This window comes from Euwallacea similis, chromosome 23 (genome assembly GCF_039881205.1).
Source record: "Euwallacea similis isolate ESF13 chromosome 23, ESF131.1, whole genome shotgun sequence".
NCBI lineage: Eukaryota > Metazoa > Arthropoda > Insecta > Coleoptera > Curculionidae > Euwallacea > Euwallacea similis.
Genome location: NC_089631.1, coordinates 2,529,380 through 2,548,708, shown reverse-complemented (window position 1 = coordinate 2,548,708; position 19,329 = coordinate 2,529,380). Strand labels below are relative to the sequence as shown.

The 19,329-nt window shown below is 35.0% G+C and overlaps 2 protein-coding genes across 3 annotated transcripts in view; both read right to left on the bottom strand.

Annotated features, from left to right (window-relative positions):
• Positions 1-19,329, bottom strand: part of slgA (proline dehydrogenase slgA) — a 41,190-nt gene that overhangs the window by 17,956 nt on the left and 3,905 nt on the right. For both annotated transcript variants that reach the window (XM_066401835.1, XM_066401836.1), the window contains exons 2-3: positions 12,044-12,252; positions 11,757-11,938 (exon numbers count right to left, since the gene is read on the bottom strand). In XM_066401835.1, coding sequence (XP_066257932.1) covers positions 11,757-11,938; positions 12,044-12,252 — 391 coding nt within the window. The remainder of the gene's footprint in view (positions 1-11,756; positions 11,939-12,043; positions 12,253-19,329) is intronic.
• LOC136416500 (piggyBac transposable element-derived protein 4-like) lies at positions 763-1,701 on the bottom strand. Its single transcript, XM_066401696.1, has one exon. It carries the CDS (start codon positions 1,699-1,701, stop codon positions 763-765), a length of 939 nt encoding a protein of 312 aa, XP_066257793.1.

Here is a 19,329-nt window from a genome sequence, read left to right as displayed (position 1 = left end):
ATTATTAGGCTGGATTGTAGGGGGTGCATTCGCAGCAAAACGTAAAACGTTCGCCCCTTGTAATGTAGCCACCGATCAAACGAGTGATTTAAGCGACTTGCCAGAACGATTTTGGGTCCAGGAAAACGTCAGTCCCGCATCAAACAGCTAGACTAAGGAAGAAAATGAATGCGAGAATCAGTTCATTGGCTCCTACCAGCGCGACCAAAGTGATGAACGATTTGTTATAAAACTGCCTTTTAAGGATAACTGTGTCAATTTGGGCAACTCAGACAAAAATGCGTTGAAAAGATTTACTGCTCTATAGAGGAGGTTCAGAAAGTTTGAGGATTTTAAGACAACCTATTCAAACGCGATAAGTGATCTATTAGAAAGCGGTTATTTAGAGGAGGTAAATCCTCGCGAAATCGAGAATATGCTCAATCGTTTTTATTTACCGCATTCCGGTGTATTTAACCCTAGAATACTAACGTTATTTTAGCATACGTAGTTACTAAGGACACGTAAATTTTACGTACTGTGTCAAAATCTGCTGTTATGGACCGTTATGGATGGTTATATTGCCGAATTTTTTGGTAAAAGGCATTTTTTCAAAACTTAGGTCTTTTATTATTTAAATATTGCATATAGTAATATAAAATATAAAAAAAACGTAACTGAAATTAGAACTTTTGAAAAATAACAACAATGATTATAAAAATTTAACTATTTTTATGAACAACGATAAAATTATTCTTCACATTATCAAAAAGAATGACATTATTAGATACACCCGTCACATATTTTTATTTGATGCTCTCCGCATAAAGCGCGATTGCACTTATAACAATATGTAGTCGTCATTCTTTTCTTTACTGTTGGACACAGGCTGCAATAACTTCTCTTTCCTTTATTTTGTGTATGTTCTTGGTTTTGAATCGGTTGATCTAGTTGGAGGATTTCGGAAATACTCTCACTCAATTTTCTTGGTAGGGTAGTAACGTTTTGAAGCCTTATTTCCTGCCACTCTCTGGTCAATTCTTCATGGAGCTTCAAAACAAACTGTAGCCGGGATAATGGTGTCTGTTCTTGATTAGTTTTGTTATGATGATATATAACGTAACTATTTACGGATGCAATATTCATCATATTGTAAAATATGCAGAGAGGCCAACGTCGGGTCTTTCTGTTGCAGCAAATATTTTGAGCCATTTGATCAAAGGTATCCACAGCTCCCTTTATTGAATTATATGCATAGATAATCTCGGGTTTTTTAGTAACTTCATTCAAACTATCAGTAAAATGCATTGTAGATAGCAGAAGAACTGTCTTGTTTTTCTTAGGTTTATAAGATACTAGGGTAATTTTTTGGTCAAATGCAAACATACTTGTACCATGTTGCCAAGTCTTATTACCCAATAACTCTTGTGGAATTTCTGGTTTATTCGACCGAAGCGTACCAATTATCGTCATTTTGAAAGGAGGATTTAGTAGTTTTTTGGCAAGAGGAACGCTCGTAAACCAATTATCCATTGTTATATTACGATTGCTGCCATGTAAAGGAGTCGTTAGGCTTTCAACAAAATGATTTGCTAATCCAACTCCGCTAGTTGTCGTAGATTTACCTAGGTAAGGGCTGGCATTTGTGACATATTTCGTAGCGTTATCGCAGAGCATTACAATTTTTATGCCATATTTGTTTGGTTTATTTGGCATGTACATACGGAACGGGCGTCGGCCACGAAAACCTACAAGCTGTTCGTCGATGGTAACATAGGAACTGGGTTTGTAAGTTTGGGAACAGTTGGCAATGAAAGCATTCCAAATATTTGATATTGGAGCAAACTTATTATCCTGTTTACGGTTTTCTCTTGTCACAAGATCATCAAAACGCAAAGCGTTTATGAGGAAATTAAATCTCTCTTTGCTCATGGTTGCTCTATATCTGTTCCCTGAATAGTTAATGTCAAACAACTCATCAGCTGACAGGTGATTATTTTTAAGAGCAGCAGATAAAAATAATAACCCAAGTAAGGCTTTTAATTCAGGTAGTGTTGTGTCTGAAATAGTTGCACTCTTGAACTTGTACTTCTCTCGCAGTTCAGAAATTTTTTCATTTGTATGCAATAAAATTTCACCCATGATATAATCATTAAAAAATAGATTAAAACAATCTTTTGGCGAAATAGCTTTCTTGGCAAAATTTGTTGGACCTGGTCGAATATACATATAACATTCCGAGCTGGAGTCTTGCCATTTTTGCCTACTGGAGAAGAGGACCATTCATAACCATTCTTGACGGATAAAATGCTTTTTTCATTTGGTGGTTTTTGGGTATTCTTACTTGCTGCTAAACTAGGTGTAATCTTTATTTTCTTACTACTACTAGCCTCCATTGATTTGCTGGACTCTTTAACTGTTGAAGAAGGTGTCCAAATTGCTGATAGTTTTTTATATATTTCCTCTTCAACTTCATCAGGAACGTAATCATGATCTTGAATGCTATCATTGCTATCAAAGGGTTCTTCAATTGCAAGATCCTCCTCAACGTCACTTATATCACTAAAATCACTTTGATTTATTAGATCTTCAAGTTCTTTTTGAGTTAAGTTACGTTTTGAATACATTTTATTTTTTGAGACATGATTTATAGCCGGAAACAATAACTATACATCAAACTTACATACACATTTTTAATCATTAATACTAAACACACGTAAGAATGACGTACACCAACACCGATCAACCCTTGCCGCCACCAGACGACAATGAATTTTATACTAAAAGTGTCTTGGCCTTAACAACAAATATGTGGTGCTAGCACTTCATAAGCGATAAGGTGTTGCAGTGTTTTGCTGATTTGCAGCGACGGTTTAATTAAAGCTAACACGTCAAAATTACGTGTGTCAGTATTCCAGGGTTAAACACGATGTAAACGGTCCGAAAATCCGCATCGTCTATGATGGTTCGGCAAAGTCGAGTAACGGTTTAAGCCTCAATGACAATTTAATGACTGGTCCAAACCTACAAAACGATTCGTTTGCGATTCTACTACGTTTCCGTACTCACCCAGTAGTGATATCATGCGATATGGGAAAAATGTTTTTACAGATAAAGATCAATCCCGATGATACAAATTTTCAACTATTGTTTTGGCGATTCAACGAGAATGAACCCGTTAAAACATATAGGCTTACTAGACTTGTGTTTGGATTAACGAATTCTCCGTATACAGCCATGCGTTGTGTACGGCAATTAGCCTCAGAGGCTGAAAACGAATTTCCCGTGGCAAGTCGAGTATTGATAAGGGACCGATTCATGGATGACATCTTAAGCGGGTCAAATAACGTGGACGACGGTGTTAAATTACGAGATCAATTGATTGAAATAGTGGACCGCGGGGGTTGTAGTTTATCGAAATGGAATAGTAATATTCCTCAAATTATCCCGAACAATGCTTCACCTAATCAGGGAAAAATGGTAGATCTTAACAAGGGAGAGTCCGCCAAAGTGCTCGGCTTGTGGTGGGATCCGTCAAGTGATACATTCAACTATCGTATTCAGTCGCACCACTCTACAGAAAATATTTCGAAAAGAACCATCCTCAGTTCGATTGCGAAAATATATGACCCCATAGGAATTATTTCCCCGGTAATTATACGGGGTAAAATATTAATACAAAGATTATGGTCGTTGAAGCTCGAATGGGATGAACCAGTTCCCCCGGCTATTCGCAAGGATTGGATCATTTTTGTCAAAGACCTTGAATGTCTAAACCAAGTGAACATTCCACGATTAATAGTTTTAAATTCGGATGCAAAAATCGACCTGGTGATGTTCTGCGATGCTTCGCTCCGTGCGTACGGAGCCGCGATATATGCTAGGTCTAAAATTGGGAACGATACCTTTTCTACTAAGTTAATCTGTACCAAATCTCGGGTCAGCCCCATCAAAACGATTTCCCTGCCGCGATTAGAGTTATCCGCAGCTCTACTGGGAACTGAATTGATGGACCGTGTTTCCGGGGAGTTAGGTTTAAACGTTGATGGAAAATATTACTTTACCGACTCCATGATCGTGCTTTACTACCTGAATGCCAATGCTAATAGTTGGCAGGTATTTGTGGCAAATCGGGTATCCAAAATACAAGTTCTTAGCAGTATAGATAGTTGGTTTCATATAGAAGGGGTTGAAAACCCAGCCGATATTATTTCAAGGGGCACTGGTTCCGAGAAGATGAACTGCAGATTATACTGGGAGGGTCATGAATTCCTGTCAATCCAGGTTTCAAACTGGCCCGGCAAACACTTCAAAACAGCAACGGGATTAGATTTACTCCTTGAAAAACGAAAAAACGTCTTATTAACTTCAGTCACTTCTCACTTTTCATTACTGACCATGTTCTCATCCTTTACGAAATTACTACGCGTTACAGCTTACTGTCTAAGATTTATATACAATCAGAGGAACAAAGGTAACAAACGTACGGGCATTTTGACCTCCCGAGAACTTATCGAGTCTCATAACGTCATCATTAAAATCGTCCAAACACACGAGTTCTCCGATGAACGGATAGCATTTCTAAATCGTCAATCGTGCCCAAAAAATAGTAAGCTTCTTCGTTTAGACCCCTTTATCGATGACAATGGATTGATTAGGCTTGGGGGTAGGCTGCGCCAATCCTCGTTCAATTTTGACCAGAAATTTCCTATTCTATTACCGGTTAAACATCATCTTACGCAACTAATTATACGAAAAGAACACATTTGTTTATTACATGCAGGGGCCACCCAAACTTTGACCTCATTGAGGGCAAAATACTGGCCTCTGAGAGATCGTAGCGAGGTAAGAAAAATAATTCGCTCGTGTATTGTATGTTTTCGTATATCTCCACGTTTGCTGGAACAGAAAATGGGTGATTTGCCAAAGGAAAGGTTAGTGCCTTGTAGACCGTTTAGAAAGATCGGTTTGGATTATTTTGGTCCGATATCCCTTAAATCGCGGAGTAAACGAAAGTCAAAGATAACGAAGGCTTGGGTCGCGCTTTTCGGATGTCTCGTAACGAGAGCAATTCATTTAGAAGTAGTTAGTGATTTAACCACGGAATGTTTCTTGAATGCTCTCAAAAGGTTTTGCTCTAGGCGGGGTTTGGTCTCTCATATCTACTGCGACAACGCAAAAACCTTTATTGGAGCTAACCGTCACCTTGCTGCAATTTTCAAAATTTTCAATAATAGCGGTTTTCAATCCCATTTGGCGCAAAATAATATAACGTGGAAGTTCATACCACCTAGGTCTCCCAATTTTGGAGGTTTATGGGAGAGGTTAGTTAGATCAACTAAACATCACCTAAAAAGGGTTATTATGAATGCTAATGTAACGTTTGAAGAGGCAGTAACACTAATGGCTCAAATCGAAGCCGTAATAAATTCCCGCCCGTTAGCGCCTATACCCAACGACCAGTCCGACTTTCAAGCCTTAACCCCAGCCCACTTCTTGATTGGAGAAAACCTCACATCTCTTCCGGAGCATGACGTAATGGACATCCCTGAGTCACGATTAAATCGCTGGGAACGGGTCCAAAAACTAAAGCAACATTTTTGGAAACGCTGAAGCTTGGAGGTGATTTCTCAGGCTCCAATCAAGATCGAAATGGCTCCATCCCGCGCCATCGCTGGACGTAGGCACCCTGGTGCTTGTCGCCGAAGACAATGCGCCGTCTATGACGTGGAGATTAGGGCGAGTTGAAGTACTGCATCCAGGACCAGATGGACTTGTTCGTGTAGCCACTGTCCGAACCAACCAGGGAGAGTACACCCGCTCAGTGCGTAAGCTGGCCGCTCTTCCCATCAATGCCAACGGAGGGTAGTGCTAGTATGCCCGTGTTAGTGCGAGACAATGTATAAGGTGACTGCGAGTAAACTCGTCACGAACTAGCTATTGTTGCCTTAGTTCATAGATTTAAGTCGTGTAATTATTATCCTGGTTAACATCATTATGTCAACGGGGGGTGGAAAAGTATAAACTCTAGAACCGATAGATCTTACGGCTCTCGTATATTTTTTCAAATCCCATAAATTTTTGAATGTTTGTTGATTGATATTATTTAAGACCGTGGGTGTATTTCGGTTCACCCGGCGAAATTGGGCACTGTCTCCTCCTTGTTTGTTTTTCTTATTTTTTCTCTCCTTAGGCTCAACCCAAGTTGCATTCATTCCATCTTAACGAGGTGTCCGAGTCAGGACCTTATTACTAAGCAATTATTATACAGGGTGTCCCAGATCAAAGTGCAAATATTTTAACCATAGATTCTACTAATGAAATTAACAAATACGTATTTTTTGTTTTTGTCCAAAAGTCTGTCGTTTCAGCTCGAAGGCTCTTTGAATATGGGGCCTTATTTGGATAAAATAATTTATTTTGGAAATACCCTTTAACGGATTATTATGAAATTTGGTGTACCAACATTTTTTGATCGTACTAATTCAAAAATAAAAAAATTAAAATTACAGCTTTGGCATAACATAGGTATAAGGGCTGGAGTATGAGTATAGGGGCCCCTATTTATTTAACAGTTAAATGTTTTAATCAAGCGGATACATTACTGGGTTTTATCTTTCATTTAGAACCTTTTTTGTCTCTTGGTGATTTTTCGTAGAATGTGTCGCTTTCTCGTAGTAGTTACTTTAATGTATTTATTACATATCTTACTCGAGTTACATTGTGTCTGTCTAAAGTTATTTATTTTCATTATTTAAAACAAAATACCATAGAAACGAAGAATGAAATTGTACACTATAAAAATTGTTCAAAGTGACCACCATGTTGTTCAATACATTGATGAAGACGTATCTCCAAGTGATTAACAGCTGCACGTGAAACATGGGGTAAGTTTTTAACTCTTGTGCAGTTAAAAAGTGGTCACTTTGAACAATTTTTATAGTGTACAATTTCATTCTTCGTTTCTATGGTATTTTGTTTTAAATAATGAAAATAAATAACTTTAGACAGACACAATGTAACTCGAGTAAGATATGTAATAAATACATTAAAGTAACTACTACGAGAAAGCGACACATTCTACGAAAAATCACCAAGAGACAAAAAAGGTTCTAAATGAAAGGTAAAACCAAGTAATGTATCCGCTTGATTAAAACATTTAACTGTTAAATAAATAGGGACCCCTATACTCATACTCCGGCCCTTATACCTATATTATGCCAAAGCTGTAATTTTAATTTTTTTATTTTTGAATTAGTACGATCAAAAAATGTTGGTACACCAAATTTCATAATAATCCGTTAAAGGGTATTTCCAAAATAAATTATTTTATCCAAATAAGGCCCCATATTCAAAGAACTTTCGAGCTGAAACGACAGACTTTTGGACAAAAACAAAAAATACGTATTTGTTAATTTCATTAGTAGAATCTATGGTTAAAATATTTGCACTTTGATCTGGGACACCCTGTATATCTTTTCATTAAAAACTTTAAAATAATTCCTGCCAGTGTTTTCTTATAAAAGGGAAAACTCGCGCGCACAAGGATAATTAGTTGTTCTTTTGTTTCAAAGATTCATGATATACGTCACTAGTGTAGCTGACCTTTTGTGAGTGACAGTTCATGTCGTGTAGTTGACATTTAATAAGTGAAAGTGGGATGAAGGTATAAAGCAACAGATCGGGATAAGATGAATTGTGATTTAATTTAAAAAAGAAAACTTTGATTGTTGTTTTTTTGGGATTTACAAGTAAATTGTGGCAAGTCAACAAGAATAAAGTTTTAAATAATGTTCTATGCGGCTGTTGTCTTCCCGGATATAACTCAAAATACATTTGAACTGTTTTTGTGCTGTTCCTATCAAATTTGTAATAAAGTCTTAACATGTGTCGTTTCTCTACATTTCTGAAGCTCTTTTTCATTGGAAATCTGCACACGCTCTAATCTCGTTGAAGGAGTTCTGTCATATATCGCGAACAAAAAGAAAATCTTTCGATAGAGTCAAAGCCAACTATGTAATATGTCTTTTTATTTAAATATTTCGGCTTTAAAAAAAGTAAATTATAAGAAGTTTTATATCATTGAAATCAGAATGAAACGCACTATTTTTCTGTCGAAAAATTCAGTATGGCCTCCATAAAAAAGAATAAAGTTGATAATGGTAGCCGAAAGACGAAACGTCGGATGGCAAATCTGAATATGTCATCGTGTAGCTGAGAAAAAGTGGCAATGAAAATGTGCTTATGGATTTAACCTTCCTTGTCAAATAACGCTATAAAAAATAAAAATTGATTCTCCAATTTTTAGTTTTTCTCGGATATCTTCGGAAGTACTCGGAAAATTAAAATTTTGAAAATGGTATTCGATCAAGCGCTAGATTACGCAACTTTGCCCCCATTTAATCTTTTTCGTATCTCTTCTAGTTTCCGAAATCCCAATGGTGAGGGTCGAATTTGAAATACCCTGTATATATATTACTAAAACCCGTGGCCGTTTTTGAGGAAAAAATAATTTCTCATTCATGTGCCTAGCAAAAACCGGTGTAGGTTTTGTGTGTGATTTTTTTTAAGGAGAAATTAATGTAATTTTCTTTTAATAGAGGTAGTAGACATGAAGACAAACGGTGTATTTAGAAATTATTTTTTTCTCGAAAACGGCCACTTGGTGAATAAAATACTAAGAGGCCTTTTTTGTTAAGAATTGATGGAATACGAAGAAAAAAATATTCATATTAAAAAAAAGTCATTGGCGTGTAATTTTTTTAATTAAAAACATCCTATTGAATGGCCGCACGGACGCCACTGGTGTAGGTGGAAATGATCTGCATACTCCAGAACATGCACATTTATCCCGCCATAGCATGTCCCGAATTTCATGTCCGCATCTCAAACCGTTTTTGAAATATTAAAAAAAAGGAATTAAACACTCTGTATCTTGGAAACGAAGCCATTTCGGATCTAACTTTATTTGTTCTAAATATTTGTTTTTATAAGCTCTACAACCCCTGAAAGTTTGTCGGTATATTTATGAAACACCCTGTATATATATTACTAATTTACGTTAATAATTTTGAAGAAGTTAATACTTTGTAGCACCTCCTTTAGCTTGAGTTATAGCCGTCAACGACGTGGCATAGATTGCACTAACTTTGTTGTTAAAGTCTGCAGAAATATTTTGCCATGCAGTAAAGACAGCTTTTCTGAGTTCTTCTAGATTACTGCATTTACTGTTTTGAACCTCGTTTTTTTAAATTCTCCACAGATTCTCAATCGGGTTGAGATCTGGCGATTGAGACGGAGAATTCAATAATTTTGGTACATTATGTATCAACCATTGGTTTGTGATCACAGCAGCGTGCTTGGGATCGTTGTTCTGTTGGAAATAAAAAACTCTAGGCATGTTCAATTTTTTGGCAGAAGGTCTCAAATTGGTTTTTAGAATATCAAAGTAAACATTTTAGTCCATTATTCCTTTAATTTCGTGCAGATTCCCTGTACCACTACTTCCCATAGCACCCCATAACATTAAAGATCCTCCTCCATGCTTGATTGTTTTAACAAGATGTTTCATTATGAAGCTCGGTGTTTAGTTTTCTCCATACGATTTGTCCCCCATCTGATCCGAATAATTTCATTTTTGTTTCATCAGTGAAAATCACGGTGTTCCAGAATTCAACAGGTTCATTAACATATTTTTTTGCGAATTCAAGGCGCTTCTGTCCATTAATTTTTGATCCGTGCTATTCTACCGTTGTAACTGCTTTTCCTGAGAACTCTTCGCACTATTTCAGTTGACATGAGCTTGTTTACTCTTTGGGACATTTGTTTCGTTAATTTTAGAACACTTTTTTTCAGATTCATTCTCATTTCACGTAAAATGAATCTTTCATCCTTTTCAGACAATAATTTTTTCGCCCTCTTTCAGGCTTATTTTGTATTAATCCCTCATAGCGATACTTGTTTATAATCCATTGCACTGTGGAATGGGCCTTGCCTATTAATGCAGCAATTTTTCTCATTGTGCTTCCTATAGAATAAAGTTTTATTACTAATTTACGTGTCGCAAGATCAGTTTACGTTCTTTTATTTGCCATAGTTATAATATCTGCCAAAATTAATGCAGTATACTCAACTGAACGAGTTATGACTAAACTTATCAGTCGTTAACAGAATTGAGCCAAAAAACTTGCTTTGATAAATTCTTACAGGCTATAAAAATGAATCACATGTTTTGTACGGTTAACTTTGTGTCTACATTTATGGTTGATTATTATTTGTTACTTATTATTTTTGAACTGAAACTACTTTGTAATTTCTTTTGTAGCATATTCCATTCTATACCCATTTATTGCAGATGTATGTTCGTTAAAACGATTAAAAAAATTTAGAAACATTTATTTGCAACAGATTTAGTAACTTTTACGTTATGTATGGTCAATTTTGTGAGTAACTATATACTTACACATGTGTGTATATATACAGTTATATAGATAATTATACAATTTATATAGATAATTTTGATGCACAATATATTATTCAAGCCCATTTAAAAAAGTGGTTACTCGGTATATCTAATTTAGTAATTTCACTCGCACAGATAACACAGAAATAAACTTATTTACTCAAACTATAAGTATTTTTTAATTACAATAAAACTTGTACATGGTGGTCCAAATTCAATAGAGCTGCACAAAAAGCCTTTTTCACAGAAATTAAACATTTTCCTTGCGGTCGACACATATACACAAATATATGAAAATTCTATGAAATTCTATGGAAAAAACATCATTTTTGCATAGAGCCATTTTGTAAACATGAATATAAAAACTAAAAAATGGTCTAAGTCGACCAACTTGTCAATGATTGATATCGATGAACATTGGTCCAACGGAGATCTTAACAGAATTATTTATCAAGATATTTAATGATGAAAGCAAGGAATCTGATGAGGAGTGGACGTACGTATCAAATATAGAAAATTGAAAAATAATTAGAGAATAAGAGACTTTTAGAACTCTATTTAGGAATGTACACTGCCTTTTACGGTTCACGCAAGGCCATACTTAGTGTGGTCAAAACACTGAAAAATATTTTTATTTTTATTTACCCAAATTCCTTGAAAATATTAAAACGAAATAACAAATAACTGGTCCAACAAAGCTCAATCTCCGTCTAAATTTTACGCGATGAGACAAACATACGTGAAAACTGAAAAATTACATAACGCGTAGATACTGGATATTAACAATAACCATTTGGCAGAGAAACTTCTGCCATTGGGTTTTTGGCCAACAATTCGAAAGTTGCATTTGCTCTACCTGCGATTATCACTGAAAACGCCCTTGGAAATTTCCGTCATAAACCAATAAATATTCACTTCTTAGAATCTACGCACTTGAAGCGACTTTCGATCTGGACAGTATATAATCGATATTCTATATGAAATTTTAATGCAGCTAGAGCACTAATTGATTGGTTTTTAAACACGAGACTTTGATCCGCCTGAAAAAATTCTTATCGTAAAGGATTTTGAACATTTGCAGGAGACAAAAGTGCGGCTCGCCTATAAATAAAGCAACTGAAAATGTCTCATCTAATTATATCCAGTTTAGTTACATAAAAGTGCATCTGATTCAAGTGCGACTTGTCGAATGAATATATTAATAGTTATGACCTTCACCATTTCTGATTCCCTTTTTCTTCGGAGAAATGTCATGAAATACTGTACGCCTCTAAACGGTTAAATGCATAGAAAATTCCATTAATAGAGTTAATACCTGCGATAGCCTCCAGACATCTAATGAATGTCTCCATGTTCCTCTCACAAGTGGCCTCGTTGAGGTAGAAATAGGTCCTGGCCGACTGAACTTTGAAACGCCGATCTGCGAAGCTTTTATCTACGTGGTACTGTTTCAAAGAGCCGTCCTCAAGTTGGTCGCCGGCTGCGGGCACTGAGGCTCTAAAATGTTATTTGAATTAAGAAATTGACAAATTTTTAACGTATGAACATTTTATGTCTGAGTTAATGGTAAAGAAAAAATTGTGACGAAAATGAAACACTTACTCAACTTCTCGTTTCTCGGCCTCCTCCTGCGTAATATCCTCCTCAACAGAATAGTCAAGAATTGGCTTCACTCCGAATGATCGTAGTCTTTCGAGTTTCGGTCGGATCTTGAATTCGTCCTCTCCAGCCACAAAGTGTCCGTAGAAGGTGGCTTTCATCAGCAAAATGAACAATTTTTCTCCAAGAATGGCTTTAAATATTTTCATCAGCTGAAAAAGGATTCTGTGTGAAGAACTGATAAATTATACATGCTATAATTTGAATGAGTTTCGATGTGTGGGGTGGCTGTGATAAGAATGCATTCAAGAGGATTTTTTTTCCAATTCTATTTCAAGAAATTGTGCATTTATGTTATGACTCGAACATCAAGTTTAAACTCCGAAGCGCATAGCGCTAAGATGTCTTACAACGGAAGGGACCCAAGTGTCCCATGATTTTAACAAAATTTTGCAAAGAAGTAGTTTAGACTTATCTAAGAATAATGATAGATATTTTACGTGCCATCTTCAAGATTTAAGGGGTGAAAACTACTCCGAAAGTTTCGCCAATTTTTCGTTTTTTGACGATAACTTTGGATCCAGATGAGATAGAACAACAAAAATAAAAGCGAAATGTTCTTTTTTCAATTTGCCATCGACCTATTATAAGGTCCGGAAAAAATATTACTTTTAGTTTTTTTTTGAAAATTTCACTTTTTTTGGCCTCATTTTTACACACCTCCAGCTGTCTCGTTCAATTTTTTTACCATTTTATAGAGAAAACATTTCTCAATAGAATAGTATAAAGCAAAGCTCGATACTATGTTTCTAACAAGTTATAATTATTTGTATAAAAGTGTGCACGCCATGTTCGACCGCTTATAACCGCAGGTCGCAGAAGAAAATTTCTCATAATAAAAAAGGCTTTATATAATGAATATTCAAAAATGATACTATCAAAAATATATTTTCAATTGAAAATTAGATCAACATTCCCTCTGTACTTAACAAGTATTATGCGTTGTGCATCAGAGTAGGGAATTTTTCCATATATGAATAACATATAAGTAAGAGAATATTTTATAGGGAACTATGGATTATATGTTTTGCAGTAATGATATTCATTGAAAAAATGTTTATAACTCCTTAAAGCTTGAAGATGACACGTAAAATATACATTAATATTCTAAAATAGGTCTAAACTTCTTCTCTGCAAAATTTAATTAAAATTGGGGCAAGTGTACCCCCCCGAGACATCAGAGTTGTAAATACTCGACAACCGCGGTGCACATGCGATTTTTCAACTACTTAGTTTTAGCCTATAAAATTATAATAAACTTATCTAAATTCATCGTGAATTCAATCCGAAATACACAGGCACACACATCTTGAATCCTAAAATCAACGGTGACGTTTTGTTTAACAATCATTTCCATGGAAACCATAACTAAAGCATCAATGGAATGTGTGATAAGTTGCCTAAGTAAATAATTAACCATATAGGTGTTATTATCAACTTGTTATTCAAATGTTTTAGAAAAAAATGGGATAAAACGAACTTCACAGTCACCTAATACATCCAATAATGGTGTTTCTTATTGCTAATATCAAAAAAAAAAAAAAATACATTATCATCTTTATTAATTCGGCATACAACCCAGCTCACAACCTCTTTATAGTACGACATTAATAGCTAACATAAACAGAGTTGTAATTTTTGTGTAAACAAAGATTTTTGAAGGCGCGTTAGATTTAATTTTATTTATAACAAAACTAGTTGAATCCGGAGAATGAAACTGGCTTTTGAATGTAGAAGTAAGTTTTTTTCATAGTAATTACATGATAAATACAGACAAAATATGTAGAAATTGGGAACGTGAATCTAAATATTTGTGATTCCTATTAAAACTGACTCGATGTACAATCACATTCGAAAAAAATGGCAATAAAGATGTGATTTTACAGAAACATGAATTAATGTTTTTGTTCCTTAGTCGAGTGAGTAATTAGTCCTGTAAATCAACTTAAATTACTTTGATGAAAATGAGAAAATTAGAATAAAAGAATAAAGGGAACTCTTTTCGGTTTCTTCTGTTTGGAAGTTTACGGCAACGTGGCAGCAGTTTCAAGTGACGTGCTACTTTCCATTCATTTTATTTCGCTTAGTCTCCGCACATTAGAACCCCTATTCATGTTTCAAGCATTTGAGCAACATCGCATTAAAATTTAAAAACTCCATTTGTCGACGGATGGATCTCATAACGGCATTGTAAATAACTTTGCATGCAAATCTCCATTTAATATGAAAACGATTGTATTAAATGACGATAGTCTGACGTGTTATTATGCTCAACCGCCTCATAGAAAACGTTTAATAATTGCAAAAAGAGCAATACACAAATTTGGCAACTTGCCACAAATATCGTCATGAATCGATTTTCCCTTAATGGGGGTGTGCTTCCTAGAGTTATTCCTATTGGCCCTTTCAGTGGCGCTATTGCCGGCTCCTTTTAGATATAAACTGGAGCAGCAGGTATATTCGATGACGCAATTTTCGGCAACTATGTCTAGGGATTTAAACAGATAATTTTCGGGTATTTTAGAGATTACACAATGAACCTTGGAACATAAGCATTTTAAACTTAAATAATGTACTCAACACCATAAAATTTCGTTTATTTGTGAAGGGGATTAGGAAAAACTCATTTAATAGGTCAATGGTCTTATCGACTTCCTAAAATTATCCACCCACGTCATATTTCAAAAGAAGGTACATTTGCTGAAAATTACTTCGAAACCTATATGAACAGGGTAATTGAATTGCATTCATAACACCACGATCTATACTGTATAGAGCTAATAGGTTTACAAGAGGTTCACAAATGCCTCATCAAGTGGTGATCAAATTACACACAAATTAGCAACAATTTTTCGATTGCTCCTTTCACTGTAAAATAAAAAAACACCTCTGCGATTGAAACTGAAATAATTAAAGGTCGATTGTTTAAAAGCAGGAACGAGCTTTAAATTAGTGAAGTTTATGAAAAATATATTTGAACACCAGTAGGTATTATATAAGAATGTATTATGAGAAAAATTATTGCTTTTTACCACTTAAAGTCTCATTTGGCACCGCTGTGCGAAAGTCATCAAATGCCATTTAGCACCACCTACCCCGTATCATATAGTCATCTTTGTTTATTATATAAGCTTAAAGAAAAACGAAAGCTGGCATTAGAAAAAAACGAAACGTGACGTTAAACCTACTCGAAATACTACTATAAAGGATAGTTATTTGTCTCGAAGCATTTAACATAGGTTTGAGTCGTAGGTCGAACCGAACAGTGGTGGCAAATAAGAATTTAAACAGACGAAAATGTCAACTCCATATGTGTTGACCATGTGTAACAGTAAATAAAACTTTGTCGTTTTGTAAAACAAATAAATAATCTTAATTCAAAGACCTACATATAATTTTGCGAATGTATGAATGCAAGGACACTCAATAGGACATATTCAAGCACGTATTTTTCCCTGTGTTCAGCTAGAAGAAAATAAACAGGAAATAAATCGCAGCGGACATGAGGAAATACTGAATTCGAAACACCATTCAATTATTTTAACTTTCATTTGCCTTCGAAATCCCTCCAAATACGTTCGATTTGAGTCGGTTACATCCGAATGCTAATTACCTGTACTTGAACTTGCACGCGCAACACGAAACAATTTGAAATTGATTATGCGAGTGTAGGCAGATGACGACAATACCGGTTAAAGTGAAATATTAGATAATAAGCCAAACCTCATGACAGACAAACCAACTACAGCCAATATTTTCATCTGATTCGTAACTGTTGGCCTCGCTTTTAGCCTTTTCATGATCACCTGGATGAATGATCCAGCCAAAGGCATGAAGGTAATATTAGGAATGAAATACGTTTATTAATAAGGTTAGAGAGATGTTGCTATTTATATTTGCTGTGGAGTTTCTGCTTAAATTACCATTTAAAAAAGCTATTAATTTATTAATGGGATAGGTCTTCGATTATTGATTTAAACTCGCCCAAGTATGGGAAAAGTAATTTGAAATATTCTCTTTGTTCTACTTTTTCTACTAATAACAATAATAACATTAATAGTCGTGTTAATAATTTAAAGTTTAAACTACAACCGTTGGTTTATCAATTTTATTGTATCCCATTTATTATGTATTAATTGAGTTATACAGCGGTAATTGCGGATGTATCACGCTCTTGAAGGAATACAGAAATAAATCAGAAAAGAAGCTATCGAGTATGGGTTTGATTCATATTTCAGATCTATTTTATTAAAGGTTGTCATAGACAGCAAGTTAAAAAACATAGACCAGAAACGAACATAAAGGGAGTAAAATCTGCGAAACGGAAATAGTTATAATGTTATATTATACATAATAAAAAATTTTATTATTTAGATTTAGTCAGAAAAAGGATCCTGATGAAGCAGGAGCACTTAAGCACCTGCAGAAAGTGATTTTGCAGCCACTCCAATTGTCTAAAAATTTCCTGCCTATGCATACTTTGGGGGTTAAAGACCTATGCGCACCCTTTACGTTATGACTCCTGGATGCTTCTTCCTCTGCGCCCAGATAACCAACCCCGGAGGGGAGAGAGAGGTAACAGACACGGAAAACAGAAGGATGGATGTTGAGTGAGTAAAACTGGAGTGTTTGGATTCGGGCCAGCTGAAGGAACGGACCTATTGCATCACCAGAAACCAGTCCTTGGGGTAAACACGTCAAAAAAAAACCATATAAAGTCAAGACGAAGGGGCCAAATACGCAAGGACGATCATAGACGTATGGATACCACAAAGCGAACAGAAGCATTTCAAGAGAAAACGTAAATATGCAGGAACAATTTCCATTGACGAAGAAAAAAGTAAACATTTCTGTTGGGAATATACATTAGGACTGGTAACAACACAATACCGGACCAGAAGAGCATAGACAAAGCGATTGGAAACAGGAATAGTGGCGTTGCCTCGCGACTTCAAAGGACACACATCAAACATGGGGACACACTAAGTCATCAAGAAGACTATCTCGATTACATGAAGGGCGAAAAGAAGTTTAACAAGACCGATATGACCCGATATGGAAGAGGCAGTAGATGTTCTAGAAACACAATAAATGAAGAGAGCGCAGAATCAACTAGTAGAAAATGCATAGAGATATAGTAGCTATTCGCAATTCTCTTCAAACCTAACGATATATATTCGTCAGAAACTATTCGGAGTCGGAGAAGGTTCTTTCAACCTGACATTTTTAGGAAGTAGTCGTTTTGGGGAATTCCACACTGCTGGACTGCCAGAATACCAGGCTGGGTGTCTTTTGAAGATTTTCCTCGTGACAAAAAAAATTGTCCTAAAATGAGCAAGTTTTTTATCCATTTATTCCATATGTTGGCTTTGGGTCACATTGCAAAACAAAATAACATTTTTGCCTAATTTCTCCAATTAATTGTTTTATTTTGTCACAATTTATGCCTAATTTCATTATCTATCTATCTATGATAATCAGATGCAACCAATGGAATGTTTAATTACTTATTTTGTATTCGTTGTACCTACTTCTGCCTAAATATTGAAAATCTCAAACTTAAACTATTTTATTCATAAATTTCATTTATTCCATAAACAATTAATTCAATAAACATTCAATTAAGAAAAAAAATACAAAAGGTCCAATATGATAAAAAAAATTAATTGGACACAACATATTACACTGCAACAAAATTATTTGAAACTACAGAAAAATGCCATTACAGATTTTGTCGATCAAAAACAGCTAAGAATAGACTATCTACAAAATATCTTAAGTGAAAAAAAAAATCATTGTTTTCAATTTCCGATCAATCTTCGGCACCTTAAACTATAGTAAGAAACACAAATAAAGTCCACGAATAACGATTGGGGACAACCCGCTAGGACAACCAATAATAACCCATTACGTATCTGTATTTATAAAAAAAGAAAATACACATCAGAGCGGGTTTTCAACACACGTAGAATGTAAAGAAATGACGTGTATGATTCAGTTGATATTAACGGGTCAATATTTGGCAGGTATAGCTGTGTGTGTTGGCAAAATGTATATTGTTTTTCAACCTGATAAAACTAAAGCTAAGCAGAAACGTATTGATTGTTGATTGTAAACAAAAATCGTAGAATTTGGAAAAAATGACAGAGAAAACATCAAAGTTTTCAACGAAGATTTTATTTTAACGTTGAGTGGATGATACTGCTCAAACTTGTTCACAATTTCAGTAGATTTTCAGTAAGTCCTAAATGCAGAGAAAAATGTTTTTAATTTAGCTATAACAAAAATAAATAATGGACATATCAAGAAAGTAAACAAGTAAGAACAGTACAGAGCATAAATACCTGATGTTTTGTCATAGTATGTTAAAAATTCAGTGGGTGAATATGTGGGTGATTTTAAGAAAAAAAGTTAATATGATTATAGGTCCGTTTTCACTTCCTGTCTGAAATATTTAATATTTTTATAAAAATTGGGGAGCGTAAAATAGGTGTAAAGTCACATCTAAATTTAAACTATTTAAATCAGGCGATCGAGAAAACTAACCATCTATTATTGAAGACTTTGTTTAAATGATCTCTGGCTTGCAGACTAAAGTATGGTGATGCTACAAAAGATTGCCATTTTGAAGTTACGACTTACCCGTTGCATTAAAAATCATGGCTTTAAATTCAGGAAAATGCAGATAATCGCCTTTTATTTTTTTCGATGAAAACAATTAACGTTATGTAAAATATTCAAAAGACCGTCTTTTCACAGAAATGCGGAGCATTCAGAAAATCATTTCTATTTTTCAAAACTGTTTAAAATATTCAGGGCCACATCAATGGGAACCCCACTGGTTAAATTAAAATCATTATTTTCCCCTTAAAACTTGCGTATCTACATCTATTTTAGGTTCCAAAATTTTCATACAAATACTTAATGCCGGAACAAACTTATTAGGAAAATCCTGTATTTCATACAGGAAGCAAAAATGGACCCATGTTCAAATGACCTGTTTTTTTATATATAAGTTTTATAAGTTATATACAGGGTGGCGCACTTCACCTCCCGTCTCCTATAGCTCGGTTATCATTGACAGTAGGATTTCGATATTTTGTATACTTTACCTGTGTCTTAGGACGTACTCCAGGAAAATATTTCTAATTATGCAGGGTGTCCCAAAAAAGTATGACGATACCGAACTTTTTTTTTCACATTTAAATGCTTTCTATGATTGTCTACAT